General features: G+C 51.6%; 1 protein-coding gene across 2 annotated transcripts in view; it reads right to left on the reverse strand.

Annotated features, from left to right (window-relative positions):
• Positions 1-7,098: 7,098 nt before the first annotated feature.
• The window catches only part of taf7 (TAF7 RNA polymerase II, TATA box binding protein (TBP)-associated factor), a 32,769-nt gene continuing 23,592 nt past the window's right edge, over positions 7,099-16,275 (reverse strand). The window contains exons 10-13 of one of the 2 annotated variants that reach the window (XM_085994167.1): positions 15,624-15,824; positions 14,860-14,972; positions 12,426-12,485; positions 7,099-7,315 (exon numbers count right to left, since the gene is read on the reverse strand). In XM_085994167.1, coding sequence (XP_085850293.1) covers positions 7,271-7,315; positions 12,426-12,485; positions 14,860-14,972; positions 15,624-15,824 — 419 coding nt within the window. In that variant the 3' untranslated portion in view covers positions 7,099-7,270. The remainder of the gene's footprint in view (positions 7,316-12,425; positions 12,486-14,859; positions 14,973-15,623; positions 15,825-16,275) is intronic. The other variant, XM_085994176.1, reaches the window with a different exon arrangement.

Here is a 16,275-nt window from a genome sequence, read left to right on the forward strand (position 1 = left end):
TTGAACCAGGAACACTCCTCGCCACAATGGATGTCTCGGCACTCTACACCAGTATCCCCCACGATGACGGCATCGCTGCGACAGCCTCAGTACTCAACACCAACAACAGCCAATCTCCAGACGCCATCCTACAACTCATCCGCTTCATCCTTGACCACAATGTCTTCACCTTCGACAACCAGTTCTTTACCCAAACACACGGAACAGCCATGGGGACCAAATTCGCACCCCAATACACCAACATCTTCATGCACAAGTTCGAGCAAGACTTCTTCGCTGCACAGGACCTCCAACCAACGCTATACACCAGATACATTGATGACATTTTCTTCCTATGGACCCACGGCGAAGAATCACTAAAAAGACTACACGATAACATCAACAAGTTCCATCCCACCATCAAACTCACCATGGACTACTCCTCAGAATCGGTTTCATTCTTGGACACACGAATCTCCATCAAAGACAGACACCTCAGCACTTCACTCTACCGCAAGCCCACGGACAACCTCAGGATGCTCCACTTCTCCAGCTTCCACCCTAACTACGTTAAAGAAGCCATCCCCTATGGACAAGCCCTGCAAATACACAGGATCTGCTCAGACGAGGAGGAACGCGGTGGACACCTACAGACGCTGAAAGACGCCCTCGTAAGAACAGGATATGACACTCGACTCATCGATCGACAGTTCCGACGGGCCACAGCAAAAAATCGCATAGACCTCCTCAGAAGACAAACACGGGACACAACCAACAGAGTACCCTTCGTCGTCCAGTACTTCCCCGGAGCGGAGAAACTACGGCATGTTCTTCACAGCCTTCAACATGTCATCGATGACGACGAACATCTCGCTAAGGCCATCCCCACGCCTCCGCTACTCGCCTTCAAACAGCTGCCTAACCTCAAACAGACCATCGTTCGCAGCAAACTACCCAGCTTTCAGAACAGGGACCACAACACCACACAACCCTACCACGGCAACCTCTGCAAGATATGCCAGATCATCAACACAGATACCATCATCACACGTGAGGACACCACCCACCAGGTACATGGTACGTACTCATGTGACTCGGCCAACGTTGTCTACCTCATACGTTGCAGGAAAGGATGCCCCGGCGCATGGTACATCGGCGAGACCATGCAGACACTGCGACAACGGATGAACGGACACCGCGCAACAATCGCCAGGCAGGAGTGTTCCCTCCCAGTCGGGGAACACTTCAGCTGTAAAGGACATTCAGCCTCCGATCTTCAGGTAAGCATTCTCCAAGGCGGCCTTCAAGACATACGACAACGCAAAATCGTAGAGCAGAAACTGATAGCCAAGTTCCGCACTCATGAGGACGGCCTCAACCGGGATCTTGAGTTCATGTCACGCTACATGTAACCCCACCTGACGTAGGGTCATCCAGACTCGAGTCATTGTTGGCTTGTTCTCTCTACACAGATGCGGCCGGACCTGCTGTGATTTCCGGCAAAGAAAATGTTTTTTGTCTGTTTTTTGTTTTTCATACAGACCCCAGCATCTGCAACATTTGACCCCTTGTGACCCCACCTCATTGTTCTTTGATATAATGTTGTCCTGACTGACCTGTTTGGACACCATTCACACCTTTGATTGCTGTGATTATCTCTCTGCCGAGGTATGATAAATGGCAGTTAGAATGGTTACCTGTAATAATCTGGCATTATTCTCTGACTATATAATCTGTGTCTATAGGCATCTCTCCACTTCACCTGACGAAGGAGCAGCGCTCCGAAAGCTTGTGATTTCAAATAAAACTGTTGGGCTATAACCTGGTGTTGTGTGACTTCTTAAATTTGTCCACCCCAGTCCAACATCGGCATCTCCACACCATGGCTTCATTACTTTCAGTTTCCCTTCTCGTGTTTGATCAGGTTTCTGCCAAGACTTGGTTTCACAGCCACATCATTTTCCTACCTCTTAATGTCTCTCCACTTCTTTTGTTCCCTCCCAGTCCTGCCTTTCGATCTATTTCATTTCCCTTCCAGTTTTGAAAAAGGGTTAGACCCGAAACGTCGACTGTAATTTCTCTCCACAGATGTTGCCTGGCCTGCTGAGTTTTTCCAGCATTTTATTTTGGATTTCCAACATCTGCAGTATTTTGCTATCGTCACTGAAAGTAATGTTGCTCCAATACTGCTGTAAACTAACACTCGCTAATACTGTTCCAACTGATACTGCTGCAAATGAATACTGTTCTAACAAAGACTGGCCAAGTGACAGTGCGCTAATCTGATCCCTACTGATCATAGTTCCAATTGCACACCTAGCTGCCCAGCGCCCACTAGCTGAGTGTGTCTGGAGTAGCTATAATTAGCTATTTCAAACAACAAAGGTGCTAATCTTGTGGTATAGATTACAAAGCTTTTCATATTTTAGCATTACCCATACAACATAATCATCTCCTGTGTCAGTCAGCTCCTAGGGAACTGACAGACTGCATCGACTGCCTGAATTACAGGAATGTACTTGGGGAGATTGATGAGTTGTCAATTATTAACAACATCGCTGATACATGAGGCAGAGACTGGAGAATCATTTGTCCTGAGTGATGAGCCTCGTTAACTCATAAGCTGCAAATCTACCAGCCTTCACTCCCCTTCCTCCTCCCCGTCTGGAGCTGTGACTCACTCACCGTCCCCTCCTCCATCTCATTCTTTCCCGAGATTTCAGTCCAGTGGAGTTCCTCCCCTAACCCACCCTCAGTGTCTTAAAGGATGAGTGAGAGGTAGAGAGGTTGAGGGAGGGAATTCCAGAGCTTAGGGTCTAGACTGCTGAAGGCACGGCCACCAATGGTGGAGCAATGAAATTGGGGTTGCTCAAGAGACCAGAATTGGAGGAGCGCAGTGATCCCGGAGGGTTGTAGAGCTGCAGGAGGTTCCAGAGATAGGGAGGGGCGAGGCCATGGAGGGATTTGAACACCGGGATGAGCATTTTAAATTTGAGGCATTGCCGGACCGGGAGCCAATGTAGGCCAGCGAGCACAGTGGGTGATGGGTGAGCGGGACTTGGTGCGAATTAGGACACCGAGTTTTGGATGAGCTGGAGTTTATGCAGGGTGGAAGATGGAAGGCCGGCCAGGAGTGCGTTGGAATAGTCGAGTCTAGGGGTAACAAAGGCATGGATGAGGGTTTCGGCAGCAGGTTGACTGAGGTACAGGCAGAGACAGCCGATGTCACAGAGGTAAAAGTAGGCAGTCTTGGTGATGGAGAGGATATGGGGTCGGAAGCTCAGTCCAGAAACGCACTCACGCACTGAGACACATGATAGAAGGACACCCACATGTGCCAGGAGCTTCAGTCAGCACCTCCTTCAGTCAATGCAAAGGGACACATTTGCACTTTCACCAAAACACTTCACAAGCAAGGAATTACTTCTCAAGGGCAGGCACCGCCAGCAAATGTAGTTGCTAATATAGGCACAGCAAGATCCCGCTATCAATAAATGAGAAAAATGATGTTTCTTCCACTCCCCCTCAATGTAAGGCTCTCCGAGACTCTTCCGACACACTTGTTGTGTAACTCTGGCCCTGGCCACACATGGTTCACCCGGCATCACTGGGCAGTTGGAATTCTGGACAACTTGTCCCAGCTCGAACCAGGGGGGTAATTAAGCTCATTATAAAGTTCCTCCTCCCCCACAACATGGGCAGAGATCCAACTAGCAAGCACACACACCAGGGGGCTTCCTGCTCCTTTCGGACTCAGTACGGTGCCGGGCCATGGATTCACTGAGAGACGGCGGGGAGCCAGTGGGCTAATTTCCAGAAATCTCCAGCTCCCAGCCACTACCCTGGTCTCCTACTGGCACCCAGTGGAGAGAGGCTGAACTGACGGGACCCAGGCAGCTGACATGACAGACAGCACCCCCAGGCTGGAGCGCTATGAGCAGCAGAATAGCAGCTTCACTGATTAGAGAAACAGGGGAGCTCCCGGTCCCTGGGATGACGGGCAGCATCATCACATGCAACCTTGCAATTCTATTTATTTAGAAAACAATTTAAGTTTAACATGGGGGTCGAACTGAAGATGCATACAGATGGTAATGAATTGGAAATACTTTTACATAGTTCTGTCAAGTGAAACACAATTGTGTGCAGATTTCTCTCCTGGCCAACGGCTGCCCTTGTTCAGTAAATGTGATCATCCAGTTGAGTGATTTTTATAGCAGGCCGTTGTCAATCACTCAACTGTGAACTAATTGCATCCTGTGTCAAACACATTGATTCTTCTGACCAGGATGTGTCCTATTACAGCAAGGCCTAGTTATTTAATAAATATTCTAGAGGTGTTCAGACACGCTTCTCACCACATGTCCGACACATGGAGAGACGAGATAAACTAGGACTGTTCTCCTTAGAGCAGAGATGGTTAAGCGGAGATTTAATAGATGTGTTCAAAATTATTAGGGGTTTTCATAGAGTAAATAAAGATAAACTGTTTCCACTGGCAGGAGGGCCGGTAACCAGAGGACACAAATTTAAGAGAATTGGGAAAAATACAGAGGCAAAATTAGGAGAATTTGTTTTACTCAGCGAGTTGTTGTGATCTGGAATGTGCTGCCTGAAAGGGCAGTGGAAGCAGATTCAGTAGTAACTTTAAAAAGGGAATTGGATAAATGCTGGAAAAGGAGACATTTGCAGAGCTATGGGAAAGCGCAGGGGGGAGTGGGACTAATTGGAGAGGGGGCGGGGGGGGAAGGGAGGGGGCGGGGGGGGAAGGGAGGGGGCGGGGGGGGAAGGGAGGGGGCGGGGGGGGGAAGGGAGGGGGCGGGGGGGAAAGGGAGGGGGCGGGGGCGGGGGAGGGAGGGGGCGGGGGAGGGAGGGGGGCGGGGGAGGGAGGGGGCGGGGGAGGGAGGGGGCGGGAGGAGGGAGGGGGCGGGAGGAGGGAGGGGGCGGGAGGAGGGAGGGGGCGGGAGGAGGGAGGGGGCGGGAGGAGGGAGGAGGGAGGGAGGAGGGGGGAGGGGGGAGGGGGGAGGAGGGAGGAAGGGGGAAGGAGGGAGGTGAGCGAAGGAGGGAGGGGGAGGGGAAGGGGAAGGGAGGAGGGAGGAAGGGGAAGGGGGCAGTGAAGAGAGTAGGGATAATGGGCATGTGCTTAAATTGGCAGGATGTGACTCGTGGTGTCCTCCAGGGATCTGTACTGGGGCCTCAGCTTTTCATTAGATTTATAAATGATTAGATGAAGGAGCAGAGAGCCGTGTATCCAAGTGTGCTGACGACACTAAGTTAGGTGGCACAGTAAAGTGTAGGTGGGAGCAGAAAGTTGCAGAGTGACATCGACAGATAGTGAGTGGGCAAATGGCAGATGGAGTTCAATGTGGGAAGTGTGAGGTCACCCACTTTGGGCCGAAGAAAGATAAATCAGAATATTCTCTAAATGGTGAGAAGCTGGGAACTGTGGAGGAGCCGAGAGATTTAGGGGTCCAAGCACAGAAATCACTAAAAGCAAGTGCACAGGTACAAAAAATAAATTAAACAATCTAATGGAGTGTTGGCCTTTATCTCGAGGGGCTGGAATACAAAGGGGTGAAGTTATGCTTCAGGTGTACTGAGCTCTAGTCAGACCGTATCTGGACACTGTGCTCAGTTCTGGGCCCCACACCTCAGGAAGGATAGATTGACCTTGGAGGGGGAGCAGCACAGATTCACCAGAATAATACCGGGACAGAAAGGGTTAAATTATGAGGACAGGTTGCACAGACTGGGCTTGTATTCCCTTGAGTATCGAACATTAAGGGGTGATCTGATCGAGGTGTTTAAGATGATTAAAGGAGTTGATAGGGTAGAGAGAGAAACTATTTCCTCTTGTGGGCGAGTCCAGAACAAGGGGGCAGGACCTTAAAATTAGAGCCAGGCCGTTCAGGGGTGATGTCAGGAAGCACTTCTTCACACAGAGGGTAGTGGAAATCTGGAGCTCTCTCCTCCAAAAAGCTGTTGAGGTTGGGGGTCAATTGAACATTTGAAAACTGAGATTGATAGATTTTTGTTAGGCAAGGGTATTCCGGGTTATGGAACCAAGGTGGGCAAATGGAGCCGAGATACAGATCATCTATAATGGAATTGAATGGCGGAACAGGCTCGAGGGGCTGAATGGCTTCCTCTTGTTCCTATAGGAGGAAAGTGGGAAGGTACGTTATGGGAGGGAAGAGGGTGAGTATTCTGCGGTATGGATCGCCTCCTGACGCCTCAAAGCCTCTGCACCACCTATAAGGCTCAAGTCAGGAGTGTTTAGGAATGCTCTCCATTTGCCTGGTTGGGTGCAGCTCCAACAACACTCAGTATCTTGACATTATCCAGGACATAGCAGTTCAGTTCATTGTCTCCACTGGACTGAATATCCTCTCACTGTGACTGCAGTATATACTTTACAGAACACATGGCAGCAATTCACTGAGCTTTCTTCAACAGGGCCTCCCAGCCCTGCGACCTCTACCAGCAATGTTATGGAAACACCATCACCTCCAAGTCACACACCATCCCAACTTGGACATATATTGCCGTTCCTTCAACATCGCTGGGTCAAAATCCTGGGAGTCCTTACCCAATACCTTCACCACATGGACGGCAGCTGTTCTCATCCTTGTTTTCAAATCCCTCCATGGCCTCGCCCCTCCCTATCTCTGTAATCTTCAGCCCCATAATCCCCCGAGGTATCTGCGCTCCGCTAATTCTGCCCTCGAGCATTTCTGATTATAATCGCTCAACCTTTGGTGGCCGTGCCTTCTGTTGCCTAGGCCCTAAGCTCTGGAATTCCCTGCCTAAACCTCTCCGCCTCGCTACCTCTCTTTCCTCCTTTAAGACACTCCTCAAAACCTACTTCTTTGACCAAGCTTTTGGTCACCTGCCCTAATTTCTCCTTATGTGGCTCGGTGTTTATTTTTTTGTCTTTTAGTACTCCTGTGAAGCGCATTGGGACGTTTTACTATGTTAAAGGCGCTGTATAAATACAAGTTGTTGTTCAAGAAGGCCCACCACCACCTTCTCGAGGGCAATTAGGGACGGGCAATAAATGCCGGCCTCGTCAGCGACGCCCACATCCCGAGAATGAATAAAGTGAAAACTTCTACTGCAGACATTTTCTAAAAACACATTTATTGAGATTTTACACTTTACGATTATGTACAAGCCTCACACGTATTGCAGTGATGATTCTGGCTGCTTGCAGTGTCTGGTAAATCATGCTGCTCGCACCCGACACACTGTAGGACTGTCCCCGTTAAAAGTCTGTGTGAGCAGCAGTCCATCACTTATTCAGCATGGTGTCGAGCTGTGCCTGTAAAGAAGCCAGCTGTAAAAGGAAGGGACAGTGTGTTATTACGTTCACAGCCTTGATGGATATCCAGAACGCTTGGGTGCAAGTGAGGGACAAACGATTTAAACAAAAGAAATCTGAATGGAGCCACCTTAACAATGGTGACAGCCAACATGTGACCCCACTCTGGGAAACTGGATTGGGAAACGATAACAAGTAAACGAGTAGTGGCCCTTGAACAGTGCCCAGCCTCCTCACAATGACCCCACACCAAACCCTCTCCTCACACCTCAAACTGTCACCAGAACTTGGTCTCAAACAGAAGTACCATGTACTAAATCACAACGGAATGTTAATCACAACTCAGAGTAATGATTTTAAGAGGAGTTCTGATGACGAAATCCTCTCTGAACAGGGAGGTGGAGAGACGGGAGGTTCAGGGGAACCCTGCCACGAGCAGTATTGATAAAGGGGAGAGCGCGAGAGAGACGAGGCCTTGGTGAGGGTGTGGAGCTTTATTACAACGGTATCAGGGATGAGGGACTTCGGTAACCAGAGGACACAGAATTAAAATAATTGGCAAAAGAACCAGAGGGAAGATGAGAATTTTTTTTATGCAGTGAGTTATGATGATCTGGAATGCACTGCTTGAAAGGGCGGTGGAAGCAGATTCAATAGTAACTTTCAAAAGAGAATTGGATAAATACTTGAAGGGGAAAAATTTGCAGGGCTATGGGGAAAGAGCAGGGGAGTTGGACTAATTGGAGAGCTCTTTCAAAGAGCTGGCACAGGCACGATGGGCCGAATGGCCTCCTTCAGTGCTGTGCGATTGTATGAAAGGCATGGGGTTTGAGAATGGACTGCCCGTTAGAAGAGCTTTCGTCCAGGAGTGTGAGGGGCCGTGTCTTACTGCAGCATCTGGAGACAACAGGCTGATATTTCCTTTCCAGTCAATTAATCTATCAAACCCTCAGAGGGGGGCCAGCTCCGAATCCCGTCCAGCTCCTCCTGCAGGAAACGTCCAACACAATGCCTCCAGGATAGGGTACGCTTACTGCTCAGGGAGCGCATGCAACTGTGCGGAATGTGTGGACAAAGCAAAGGAATTGAACACGTTCCTCACACCTCTGCAGACACTAGCTCTGAAGGGTAGGTGAGCAGGGTGGGGTATCAGGGGCCGAGCCCAATCCTGTCCCACCCACACTCCAGCCAATTCATTACACTTTATAATGAACAGCAACAGCCACCCGGGACTTTTACTGTTCATAGCCCGGGGGCACTCAGACCAGTTGGACATTCCCCTGCTGCACTGGTCACCATCAGGGATCTTCCTGATCGATACGTCACAGAACCAGACTAAAGAAAGACAGAACTCGCATTTCTATAACGTCTTTCACAACCTCAGGATGTCCCAAAATGCTGCACAGCTAAGGAAATATTTTGAAGTATAGTCACTATTGTAATGTAGGAAATGCAACAGCCAATTTACGCACAGCAAGATCCCACAAGTAGCAATGTGATAATGGCCAGATAATCAGCTTTTAGTGATGTTGGTTGAGGGATAAATATTGGCCAGGGCACCGGGGGAAATTCCCCTGATCTTCTTTGAAATAGTGCCATGGGATCTTTTACATCCACTCGAGATGTGGCCTCGCTTTAACGTCTCATCCGAAAGAGGTCACCTCCGACAGTGCAGCCCTCCTTCAGCACTGCACTGGAGCGTCAGCCTGGATTTTGTGTTCAAGTTGCTGGAGTGGGGCTTGAACAGACGACATTCTGACTCAGAGGCAAGAGTGCTACCCGCTGACCCACGGCTCCTTTGGGGAAGGAAGTCTGCCATCCCTACCTGATCTGGTCTATATGTGACTCCAGACCCACAGCAATGTGATTGACTCTTAACTGCCCTCCGATATGGCCTAGAAAGCCACTCAGTTGTAAGAAACCGCTACGAAAAACAAGAATAATAAATTCGGACGCACCATCAGGCATCAACCTAGGCACTGGCTTCAGACACGACAATGGCACACCCAGCCCAGTCGACCCCGCAAAGTCCTCCTCACTAATATCTGGGTACTTGTGCCAAAATTGGGCGAGCTGTTCCACAGACTAGTCAAGCAACAGCCTGACAGTCATACAAAATTATACCATTCACCCAACGTCCTAGGCTCCTCCATCACCATCCCTGGGTATGACCTGTCCCACCGGCAGGACAGGCCCACCAGGAGTGGTGGCACACTGGTATGCAGTCGGGAAGGAGTGGCCCTGGGAGTCCTCAACATTGACTCCAGACCCCCATGAAGTCTCATGGCTTCAGGTCAAGCATGGGCAAGGAAACCTCCTGCTGATTACCACCTACCGCCCTCCCTCAGCTGATGAATCAGTACTCCTCCATGTTAAACATCACTTGGAAGAAGTACTGAGGGTAGCAAGGGCACAGAATGTACTCTGGTGGGGGACTTCAATGTCCATCACCAAGAGTGGCTCGGTAGCACCACTACTGACCGAGCTGGCTGAGTCCTGAAGGACATAGCTGCCAGACTGGGCCTGCTGCAGGTGATGAGAGAACCAACACAAGGGAAAATCCTACTTGACCTCGTCCTCACCAATCTACCTGTCGCAGGTGCATCTGGCCACGGCATTATTGGTAGGAGTCACAACCGCACAGTCCTTGTAGAGACAAAGTCCGTCTTCACACTGAGGACACCCTCCATCGTGTTGTGTGGCACTACCAGCCTGCTAAATGGGATAGATACAGGTCTAGCCGCTCAAAGCTGGGCATCCATCAGGTGCTGTGGGCCATCAGCAGCAGCAGAATTGTATTCCACCACAATCTGTAACCTCATGGCCTGGCATATCCCTCGCTCTCCCATTACCAAGCCAGGGGACCACCCCTGGTTCATTGAGGAGTGCAGAAGAGCATGCCAGGAGCAGCACCAAGCGTACCTAATAATGAGGTGCCAACCTGGGGAAGCTACAACACAGGACTACATGCATGCTAAACAGCGGAAGCAGCATGCTATAGACAGAGCTAAGCGATCCCACCATCAATCGATCAGACCAAAACTCTACAGTCCTGCCACATCCAGTCGTGAATGGTGATGGATAATTAAACAACTAACAGGAGGAGGAGGCTCCATGAATTTCCCCACCCTCAATGATGGTGGAGCCCAGCACGTGAGTGCAAAAGACAAGGCTGAAGCATTTACAACCATCTTCAGCCAGAAGTGCCAAATGGATGATCCACCTCGGCCTCCTCCTGAGGTCCCCACCATCACAGAAGCCAGTTTTCACCAAATCTGATTCACTCCAGGTGATATCAAGAAACGGCGGAGCACACTGGATACAGAAAATATCCCGGCTGTCGTGCTGAAGACTTGTGCTCCAGAACTAGCCGCACCTCTAGCCAAGCTGTTCCAGTACAGCTACAACACTGGCATCTACCTGACAATGTGGAAATTGGATAGGTATGTCCTGTCCACAAAAAGTAGGACAATTCCAATCCGGCCAATTATCGCCCCATCAGTCTACTATCAATCATCAGCAAAGTGATGGAAGATGTCGTCGACCGGCACTTGCCCACCAATAACCTGCTCATGGACAAAAGAGCTGAATTCCAGAGGTGAGGCGAGAGTGACTCCCCTTGACATCAAGGCAACATTTGACGGAGTGTGGCATCAAGGAGCCCTAGTAAAATTGATGTCAATGGGAATCGGGGGGAAAACTCTCCACTGGCTGAAGTCATACCTAGCACAAAGGAAGGTGGTTGTTAGAGGCCAATCATCACAGCCCCAGGACATCGCTGCAGGAGTTCCTCAGGGCAGTGTCCTAGGCCCAACCATCTTCAGCTGCTTCATCAATGACCTTCCCTCCATAAGGTCAGAAGTGGGGATGTTCGCTGATGACTGCACAGTGTTCAGTTCCATTCACAACTCCTCAGATAATGAAGCAGTCCATGCCCGCATGCAGCAAGACCTGGACAACGTTCAAGTTTGAGCTGAGAAGTGGCAGGTAACATTCATGCCACACAAGTGTCAGCCAATGACCATCTTCAACAAGAGAAAGACTAACCACCTCCCCATGGCATTACAATCGTCGAATCCCCCACCATCAACATCCTCGGGGTCACCATTAGCCAGAAACTTAACTGGACCAGCCACATAAATACGGTGGCTACAAGAGCAGGTCAGAGGCTAGGTATTCGGCGACAAGTGACTCACCACTCTTCACTTGCCTGGATGAGTGCAGCTCTAACAACACTCAAGAAGCTTGACACCATCTAGGATAAAGCAGCCTGCTTGATTGGCACCCCATCCACCACCTTAAACATTCACTCCCTCCACCACCGGTGCACCGTGGCTGCAGTGTGTACCATCTACAAGATGCACTGCAGCAACTCGCCAAGGCTTCTTCAACAGCACCTTCTAAATCCGCGACCTCTACCACCTAGAAGGACAAGGGCAGCAGACGCATGGGAACACCACCACCTCCAAGTGACACACCATTCCGACTTGGAAATATATCGCCGTTCTTTAATTGTCGCTGGGTCAAAATCCTGGAACTCGCTCCCTAACAGCACTGTGGGAGTAACTTCACCACACGGACTGCAGCGGTTCAAGAGGCTCACCCCCACCTTCTCAAAGACAATTAGGGATGGGCAATAAATGCTGGCCATGCCAGCGGCGCCCACATCCCATGAACAAATAAACAAAAGCATCAGAATTCCACTTTTCCATTGAATTAGCGCGAGAACAATAAGGCGACGGGACATTGGACCAGGGATGAGGACTGTGGTCAGGGTTGTGGGGGTTGATCTCTGCGACCCCCTTGCCCGCGATCACTGTGCGACCCTCCCCGCGCGATCTCTCTGCGACCCCTCCCCGTGATCTCGTGACCCCACCCCGCAATCACTGTGCGACACCCGCGATCTGGCTGCGACCCCCCTGCGATCTCTCTGCGAACCCCCCCCGCAATCTGGCTGCGACCACCCCCCCCCCCCCGCGAACTGGCTGCGACCACCCCGCGATCTGGCTGCGACCCCCCCCCCCCCCCCGGCGATCTGGCTGCGACCCCCTCCTGCGATCTCGCTGCGACCCCCCCCCCCCGTGATCTCGCTGCGACCCCCCCGCGACATCGGACGAGCTCTCACCTGCAGCTTTTCCTTCTCCTCCTGTTGTTTGATTTCATCAACCACAGCCTGCAGACGATTCTGGAAGAGAAACATAGAAACATAAAAGATAGGAGCAGGAGTAGGCCATTCAGCCCCTCGAGCCTGCTCCGCCAATTCAGTGAGATCACGGCTGATCATCCAAACTCACTACCCTGTCCCTGCCTTCTCCCCATATCCATTGATCCCTTTAGCATTAAGAAATATATTTAACTCTTTCTTGAATATATTTAATGAATTGGCCTCAACTGCTATCTGTGGTAGAGAATTCCACAGGTTCACCACTCTCTGGGTGAAGAAATTCCTCCTCATTTCAGTCCTAAATGGCTTCCCCCTTATCACTGTGACCCCTGGTTCTGGACTCCCCCGCCATCGGGAACATCCTTCCTGCATCTAGTCTGTCTAGTCCTGTTAGAATTTTATGTTTCAATGAGATCCCCTCTCATTCTTCTAAACTCCAGCGAGTATACGCCCAATCGACCCAATCTCTTCTCATACGTCATTCCTGCCATCCCAGGTATCAGTCTGGTGAATCTTCGCCGCACTCTCTCCATGGCAAGAACATCCTTCCTCAGATAAGGCGACCAAAACTGCACACAATACCCAAGGTGTGGTCTCACCAAGGCCCTGTACAACTGCAACAAGACATCCTTGTTCCTGTACTCGAACCTTCTCGCTACGAAGGCCAACATACCATTTGCCTTAACCGCCTGCTGCACCTGCATGCTTACCTTCAGCGACTGGTGCACAAGGACACCCAGGTCTCGTTGCACTTCCCCTTCTCCCAATCTATTGCCATTCAGATAATAATCTGCCTTCCTGTTTTTGCCACCAAAGTGGATAACCTCGCATTTACCCACATTATACTGCATCTGCCATGCATCTGCCCAATCACGCAACCTGTCCAAATCATACTGGAGTTTCTCGGCATCCTCCTCACAGCACACACGCCCACCCAGCTTTGTGTCGTCTGCAAACTTGGAGATATTAGATCTAGTTCCCTCGTCTAGATCATTGATATATATTGTGAATAGCTGAGGTCCTAGGACCAATCCCTGCGGTACCCCACTAGTCACTACCTGCCACTCGGAAAAAGACCCTTTATTGCAACTCTTTGCTTCCTGTCTGCCAACCAGTTCTCTATCCAAGTCAGTACCTTACCCCCAATCCCATGTGCCTTAACTTTACATGCTAATCTCTTATGCGGGACCTTATCGAAAGCCTTCTGAAAGTCCAAATACACCACTTCCACTGGTTCTCCCTTATCTATTCTACCAGTTACATCCTCAAAAAATTCCAGTAGATTAGTCAAGCATGATTTACCTTTTGTAAGTCCATGTTGACTTTGTCCGATCCTGTCACTGTTTTCCAAGTGCTCTGCTATTACATCTTTTATAATGGACATGGAGGGTTTGAACTCTCGAGCGATGCGATGAACTGACATTAGCAGGTTCGTCGGTATAAAGGCCTCGGGCATTGTGATGCTCCAACACGGGGTTGGGCAGCTGAACACCAGACTCAGCAAGACCGAGGTAACTGGGCCTTGGCGATCGAGGGCCATACAGTCATCCCCCAGGCATCAGGGAGGGGCTGCAGCCAGGATACACACACCCCAATTCACACTGTTCAAATTAATATACTAAATGAAATGCCCTCCGCACACCCCCAGTAACAACCCTTGCCCCCAGTAATAATCCTCCGCCCCGACACTCATGGTGGGTTTTACAAAGGAGCTGACTCTCTCCCTCCCCTGAAGGTGCTGACTCTCTCCCCCCTCCCCTGAAGGTGCTGACTCTCTCCCGCCTCCCCTGTAGGTGCTGACAGTCTCCCCCCTCCCCTGAAGGTGCTGACTCTCTCCCCCTCCCCTGAAGGTGCTGACAGTCTCCCCCCTCCCCTGAAGGTGCTGACAGTCTCCCCCCTTCCCTGAAGGTGCTGACTCTCCCCCCTCCCCTGAAGGTGCTGACTCTCTCCCCCCTCCCCTGAAGGTGCTGACTCTCTCCCGCCTCCCCTGTAGGTGCTGACAGTCTCCCCCCTCCCCTGAAGGTGCTGACTCTCTCCCCCTCCCCTGAAGGTGCTGACAGTCTCCCCCCTCCCCTGAAGGTGCTGACAGTCTCCCCCCTTCCCTGAAGGTGCTGACAGTCTCCCCCCTTCCCTGAAGGTGCTGACTCTCCCCCCTCCCCTGAAGGTGCTGACTCTCTTCCCCCCTCCCCTGAAGGTGCTGACTCTCTTCCCCCCTCCCCTGAAGGTGCTGACTCTCTTCCCCCCTCCCCTGAAGGTGCTGACTCTCTCCCCCTCCCCTGCAGGTGCTGACTCTCTCTCCTCCCCTGAAGGTGCTGACTCTCTTCCCCCCTCCCCTGAAGGTGCTGACTCTCTCCCTCTCCCCTGAAGGTGCTGACTCTCTCCCCACAACACTCACCTTCAATGCCAAGTTCTCCACCTTCATTATCAGGTCCTCCTGCCGCTTCCTCTTCTCCTGGGTCAGCTGCAGCTTCTCCCTCAGGCTCTCGATCTCGTACTGGAACTCCACCACTACCGGGAAACAGGAGGGAGCTGGTGAGCTCACTGTGAGAGAGTGCCAAGAGACTTGACATCAAATCCCGCCCCCTACAATTATCCCTTCAACGCAAACCCCATTTGTTCAGGACAGGCGAAAAAACTGAGGACGTGACATGGATGCAGAGACGGAGACACAATAAACACCGACAAACAGAACTAAGGGGCTAAATTAATGTGGTGCAAGGTAACCCTGTGCTATGTTGTGTGAACACCATCGGCAGACTGTTCCACAGGTCACTCTCAACTAGGCTCTACCTGATGGATCACTGGGTCCAGGCACTGCCCAGCAGAACACAGAGCGCCAGAGGCCAGCAGGACCAGGGGGAGCTGGGGGTAGGAGTGGGGGGGGGGGGGTCAGCTGCAGCAAGGAGAGGGTATAAGTGGCCTCAGCTCCCCTCGGGTGGGTACTGGCTCCAGATGCCTACCCAGCGACTGATTCGAGTGTGGAGGCGACTATGATGTCACCCACGTCTGGAACATACATGGCCTGGGCTCCCATATTAGAAGTGGAAAAGCACCAGAGGGCAGCCAGTGCCTACAGGAGAGGAAGGGAAAGAAGGGGAGGGGGGTGAAAGACTGTCCCATGAAGGCACCCCATTCTGTCCCGGCTGTAAAGACCGCTACCTTTACCCATTTGGTTCGATTCCTCCTTTGGCTCTATTTGCCCGTCTGCCTCATCGAGTTTCTGCTGCAGTCGCCTGGCGAGGTCGTCCTCCGAGTCTATGATGTTCAGGTCCTCGTCGTCGTGGCGATCGCCTTCATCTTCATCCTCCTCGCTGCTGCTGCTGATGTCATTGAAGATCTCCCGCAGCTCGTCCCTCTCAACTGTAAGAGAAACCAAACCGATCCCGATTCACCAGAGAACACGCCACTGCTCGGGGCATCAGTCACCCACGGGCCTGGTACTGAGCCACACAGCAATATCCAGCCTGTTGTTCTGCTCATCCCTTCACCGAGCGCCATCATCCCTCCTCACCGAGCCCCCTCCCTCACCGAGTCCCCTCCCTCCTCACCGAGCCCCCTCTCTCCTCACCGAGCGCCATCATCCCTCCTCACCGAGCCCCCTCCCTCCTCACCGAGCCCCCTCCCTCCTCACCGAGCGCCATCATCCCTCCTCACCGAGCCCCCTCCCTCCTCACCGAGCGCCATCATCCCTCCTCACCGAGCGCCATCATCCCTCCTCACCGAGCCCCCTCCCTCCTCACCGAGCCCCCTCCCTCCTCACCGAGCGCCATCATCCCTCCTCACCGAGCCCCCTCCCTCCTCACCGAGCGCC

This window comes from Somniosus microcephalus, chromosome 1, assembly GCF_052327205.1.
Source record: "Somniosus microcephalus isolate GS21.2 chromosome 1, FLI_Smic_1.0, whole genome shotgun sequence".
Taxonomy (NCBI): Eukaryota; Metazoa; Chordata; class Chondrichthyes; order Squaliformes; family Somniosidae; genus Somniosus; species Somniosus microcephalus.